At 43.4% G+C, this 6,041-nt stretch overlaps 1 protein-coding gene across 1 annotated transcript in view; it reads right to left on the reverse strand.

Moving 5' to 3' along the window:
- Positions 1–328: 328 nt before the first annotated feature.
- LOC307034707 (glucose-6-phosphate 1-dehydrogenase-like) overlaps positions 329–6,041 on the reverse strand; it is a 9,215-nt gene continuing 3,502 nt past the window's right edge. Inside the window, exons 4-9 of the mRNA XM_079673579.1 lie at positions 4,512–4,605; positions 4,214–4,400; positions 3,892–4,127; positions 3,660–3,736; positions 1,470–1,562; positions 329–1,393 (exon numbers count right to left, since the gene is read on the reverse strand). Of these exons, the coding sequence (XP_079529705.1) occupies positions 1,303–1,393; positions 1,470–1,562; positions 3,660–3,736; positions 3,892–4,127; positions 4,214–4,400; positions 4,512–4,605 (778 nt within the window). The 3' untranslated portion in view covers positions 329–1,302. The remainder of the gene's footprint in view (positions 1,394–1,469; positions 1,563–3,659; positions 3,737–3,891; positions 4,128–4,213; positions 4,401–4,511; positions 4,606–6,041) is intronic.

Genomic DNA, 6,041 nt, shown 5'->3' on the forward strand with positions numbered 1-6,041 from the left:
ACTTAGATATTTCAATAGGATCTTTTCAAATACTACGCGTTTTGACATACTAAAACATTACTTTTTCAACATACTGACTCGACATACTATGACTTTTTAAATTATTTCTCAACTAATACTATAGTGTTTTTTCAACATCCTGCCTTTTTTACGAGATTTAATTTCAAATAATATTAGTCTGTCTTTTATAAACATACTAAAACATGCCTTTTTCAGCATGCATAAACACATTTCCCAAAAAGTAAAAAACATTTCTCCGTTTTTTTAACTGCAGATACACCAATCATAACAAATGAGATTTCCTAACATGAAGCGATACAAAAACAAGTGAACAGAGAAGCAAGTTTATTACAAGTAGTGAAAATGTAGCTAGCATTACATGTGTGTGCAGCTGTATTCAGGACGTCATTACAAAGACATTCACTGGTGACCTGTGGTGGACACCGCTGCTGTCTGAACCTTCAGAAATATGGAATGAACATCAGAAACTTAAATAAACCTGAACAAAATGTAAACAAAAGGGAATGAAGCTCAGACAGAGAGCTTGTATTGTTTGTCCGGAAGGACACTTAAGACTATTCCAAAATGAGTGCTTTGAACAGAAACTGCCTACATTGCCTTTTGTAAACCAGAGTCTATTTATCCTAAAGAGGAGGCGAAAAGAGAGTAAGCAAGTGGTGAAAAGAAATTCCAGAAAGAGTGATTATGAATTGCAGTCAATGCAAAATGGTATTACAATCACGAGGATTAGTGACAGCTGGTGAACAGTCATTGGTTGTTCCTCGTCTCTGCGTTGTTCAGTTACCTCTTTGGTACAGTGCTTCAATCTGAGAGAGCATGACTCAGCTGAGTGTGTTGTTGTTCTGCTCAGCTATTCCATTTACCATCCTGACAAATAAGACCTAATTAATAGAGACAGAGACATGGAGCTAGTTCATCAGACCGTTATTTTTTTCACTAAATTATACGATTTAATTTGTTCTCTCTCCAACTGACTTGATCCCACCTCTAAAATAAAACATGTAAATCGTTGTATGACATAAATAAACAAATCTAACACCAAGTGTGGTATAAGGTCATGATTACAGCATACATTCATATATCTCCTTTTGATGTCTGATGAACTCACTCCAGGGAACAATGGCCATACCTGAGAAATAAAAGCTCCTTTCTGCTACTGTGATGGATGCACATAGGACACGCCTCTTTCCTCAAAAGACACTCCAGTACAAACCAACTCACCTACCTACCCTTGCTGAACCCCTCCTACTACCCTACCTCTACTCCCACCCTCCTCTCAGCTCACAGTCTGTGAGGGTTCACCCATTTGTAGGTGCCTTCATAGCGAAATCCAACTTTCTTTGAAAGGTCGTCTGCTTCCGTCGGGCCCCGGCTGAAAAAAAGAGAAACAATCAACACTCAGTATTTAACTCCTTCGACCCGAGGGAATAGTAAATCACTTTTCCTACCTTCCGTATTTGTAAGGAATAGGTTTGGGCTTCTCTTTGTCTATCCGATGAAGAAGAGGTGTGAAGATCCTCCACGCTTCCCTTAGTTCATCACTGGAGAGACAGACAATTCAACCTTTATTCATATAGCACATTTTAGTTCATCCTAACCCTAATTCAAAATAGTAATGATAAAACCAACCAGAACACAAGACAGGGAAGGAGATCCATTATAAGGATGGCTTTTTAAACAGATGTTTTAAAACAGCCCAAAGATGAATCAAATCTGAGAGATTAGGGGAGATTATCAAAGAGTGATTGGGCGAAAACAGCTGAGGCGTATTAACCTTATGTTCTACGAGCAGGGAATTGATAAAAGGCCAAGATTTGTGCAGTGGTTGAGAACTAGACCCCATTACGAAATGCAAACGAACCGAATACGATATCAAAAAAGTATTCCGTTCACACGAGAGCGCTGTAGTACATATGCCGGTGTAAGTACCATATCAGCTCGGGGTCATATCCGTCGCTTACCAATGACGTCACGCGTTGTGTTTTACTTTGTCGGTTATTATATGTAGAAGATATTACTTTTTTCTCCATCATGTTGTTTCCATAGCAACAACTTCAAACAGGAAGTTAACCTAAATTACATTTAAGACACTGCAACGAAAGTAACAAAAAACAATGTGAAATCCTTTTCACAAAACACAAATTGGGTTATTTACATAATTATGTGTACACTGTCGATTGTTATTTTTTTAACATTCAAACATTCAAACAAAAAACAAAAGCTAGCCGCAAAGCTAGCATCACAGCCACTGCTCCGTTTTCTGAGACTTTGCACACGTTTTTCACAAACATTTTCACACGCTAGGAGTATGGGAGTACTTCCATTCGCTTCGTCTTGATCTGTAGATGTGATTTGATGTGTCGTGTGTCCCCCAACTCCTCTCCAAAGTTCAGATATTTAATAAAATAGTTTCCTGAATTTTCATGCCCAAAGCCAAGCACTAGGCCCTGGGTAAATTAAGAGGCTGATCTCGGGCACTTTCCCTGGTGCTAGAAACCCAAGTCAGGCATCCCTGGAATCGTCTCAGAGAGTAGATGATCAGTGGGGCCTTGTTTTTACTGAATGATGTGTTCGGAATTTGACCGTGTATGATGGCCCTCTTGAGTTGCCGTACAATATGACGGAGATGACGGATATGACCCCGAGCAGATATGGTACCTACACTGGGCCTGTAAGTGGCGCTGTACTTCGCCACAAAATACACCAAAAGCAGTGAAGAAGACCCCCGAGCATGGTTGCTCTTCTGTTTATGCCCCGCGGTGGATTTAGCAACATGTAGTTCATGTAATTCTCCATGTCCACTTGTTGCTGATGGTTGTGATTTTGTACTAACATCTGTAGCATGGTCAGTAGCAGTAGCGCTAGCAGTAGCTACTGACCATGCTACAGCAGTGAGCAGCAGAGGTGGGGCTATGGCTTCATCGTTATCAGGAAATGATCGTATAGGGCGTACACACGGAGCCGTTTGGCCCCCCAGAGCATTCCGGTTGCAGATCTATCCACCTTGGGACCCGTTATTGTTTGCGGGGTCCGTTTCCGCGTTTCCGTTACGGCCTCGTGTGAACGAACGGGCTATACGAAAGAGAAAAGTAGCGGATACAACCGTTTGCGGTCTCGTGTAAACAGCACATCAAATGAGGTACGAGGAGATCAGGAACCTAACTGGGGTCAAGGTTTTGCAGACCTTTATAGCTCATCAGTTTAATCTGAATTGTAACGGAGGCCAATGGAGGGAAGCAAGATCAGGGGTAATGTGGGAACGACAGGTAGCCCATGTTCAGAAGGAATTACAAAACTGTGGATGGAAGAAGTGTGAATTGTTTTATCCAAGATCAGAGAAGATGCCATCCTTGGCGCTGGACGAGCTTAGTAACAGGATGCTCAAAAGTCATATAGAAAACAAATCCGATACCAATATTCATATTGCTGGACTTTGAATACAAATGGACCAGTTGACTGACCGATACTTCCAAAGGAACAGCTACTGTATATATAAAGTTTAACAATGTTTCCGTCATGCTGAGGCAAAGAAATGATGCACTTTGTCGCCATCTAGTGTGAAGAACTGGTAGGTGTACTAATAAGGTAGGTTTACATAATGTAACAGAAGACATCAGCAGTGAAAAACGGGGACAGACCTGCGTACAAAGTGCATCTGACTCCCACAGAAGACGTCCAGGATGAGACGTTCATAGGCGTCGGGAAGCTTCACATCCTGAAAACAAGAGAAATCTGACAGTTACGCTTCAGAATTTAAAGATGTGATTGCTCTGTTATCTTTAACTTTGTCATGTCTGGCTCAAGTAAGAATACTTTTTGGTTCCTGTGTTTACAATGTTTCTCTGCACAGATGAATAAGCTTGCACCTGCCTTGTATCGGCTCTTGTAGGTGAGGTCCAGCTCAGTTTCCTCAGGGCTAAAGTACACGCCGGGCTTCTTGCTCATCATCTTGGCGTAGACGGCCTCGTTGGGCTGCACACGCACCACGAGCTCATTCCTGCGGCACTGATTTCCAAAAATATCCCCCGGGACATCTGTGAACTGCAGCCGCACCTCGGCTTTCCTCTCATTCAGAGCTTTTCCGCAGCGCAGGATGAAAGGAACACCTGAGGAGTGAAACGTTTGAATGCATTATGAAAGGGAGGATGTCATATCGGCAGGGTTTGTTTCGTAAAGCGCGCGGCGTGTTTACCATCCCAGCGCTCGTTGTGCACATAGAGCACAGCGGTGGTGAAGGTGGCCTGAGTGGATCCTTTGGGAACAGTTGGATCATCGAGGTAACCCAGTTTGGAGTCTCCCTCCCCCTCTGGATCCCCCACATACTGACCCAGCACCACGTCTGACAGGGTCACTGGAGCGATGCACTTCAGCACCTTCACCTACAAACAGATAGCTTCCGTTAGCAACAGAAACCACCAGACAGCGCTCCATGTCTGTAGAGTTTGAGGAGGGGTTGCTGAGGGCCGGGTTCCTGGGGGACAACTCCTTACCTTTTCATCCCTGACGTCATCAGAGCTGGTGGAGGCTGGTTTCTCCATGGCAACCAGGCAGAGCATCTGGAGCAAATGGTTCTGCATGACGTCGCTGATAGGCAAACAGGAAACAGGTGGTCACACAAAAGATAGGAAGGAGAATGAGAGGAGTGATCACTCATCTAAAGGGTCATCGGCCTCGCAGTGAGCTGCTGAGAGAATTTACTGATGCAACAGGCATGAGGCCTACTTTCAACGTCCTCATTTAGCATTTAGGAACAATTAAAAAATGGTTAATAACACTCTTTTGTAGTTGTACACTGATAGGACATAATTGGATGTCCAATTAGTGTTGAATGTGAATCAGAATACCTTTATTAGCCCACAGAGGGGAAATTTGCAATGTGGTTGATTTAATACATCCCTCAATGCATGGCAAATTGTCTGAGAGATTGGTTTGCTGCTGCACAACCTGTTGTTCCTCCAGCACCCAGCAGTGGCATTTCACTTGAGAGTGACAAAATGCAGGCTGTTTCACATTCCATCTCCTGTTTCTTCTTTTCGGTAAACCATTCTCTATTCTCTAGATGCAGGTTTAAAAGAAACGGCAATGCTTGCTGGAATTGCAAACTACCGTAATTTCCGGACTATAAGGCGCACCTGAATATAAGCCGCAGCAGCTAAATTGAATGATGTGTACATATATAAGCCGCACTGGACTATAAACCGCAGGTGTTTTAATGTTTAATTACCATATGTAAGGGTTCGTGCACAGAGGGGATTGTCGGGAAAGAGATGGCTTTTTGAGGAAGCTCCCATTTATTAACATTTCAACAAACAAGTTGCATATTTGCATAACGTATTCAAGTGTTACCATTTAGTGCAATAGTAGCTACAGAACATGTACTGTGCTGTGTAAACTGTACTGTATCACATAGCGTTTCAGACACACAAACTTTTCAACTTTCAAACTTAAACGGTGCGCTGCCAGCGCACGTACCGGCAGTGATCTACAGCAGTGGTTTTCAACCAGTGGTACGGAAACAAAGTGTCTCGCTCTCGTAATGTCTGTCTGTCTGTCTTGCTCTCGTTCTGTCTCTCGTACCACTCTCGGTTCCACTTTTACTTTTGCGCGCTACCTGTCTCACTCTTTTCCGGCCTCCAACTTTTCCTGTCCGAAAATTACGGTAGTTACACTGCAACGGATTCTATGGACAAGGGAGGTTAGTATTCTGGGTGTTTCTCAATGTCGGACGCTTGCTTGGTAGCACATGTCTTCCGAGTCACTTGCTTCAGAAGCGAGGCAAGAATCCTTCCTAGCCTCGGAAAACGACGAAGGTGTGCGTCATATGAGAGGCCCCGACTTAAATGGAGCGCGATTTCCGCCAAAGATTTGGAAATTGGTCCGTGCGCAAAGCATTGTGGGGATTTTAAGACCGCTGGACATTTGGAATAGTTCTTCGGCGGCACTCGATGACGTAGTATGCTTGAAATAGTGGCTTCCTCGACATTGAGAAACACCCCCGGACTCAAGCCAATGTGAAAGAG

Source organism: Notothenia rossii (assembly GCF_949606895.1).
Source record: "Notothenia rossii genome assembly, chromosome: 4".
In the NCBI taxonomy this organism is placed as follows: Eukaryota; Metazoa; Chordata; class Actinopteri; order Perciformes; family Nototheniidae; genus Notothenia; species Notothenia rossii.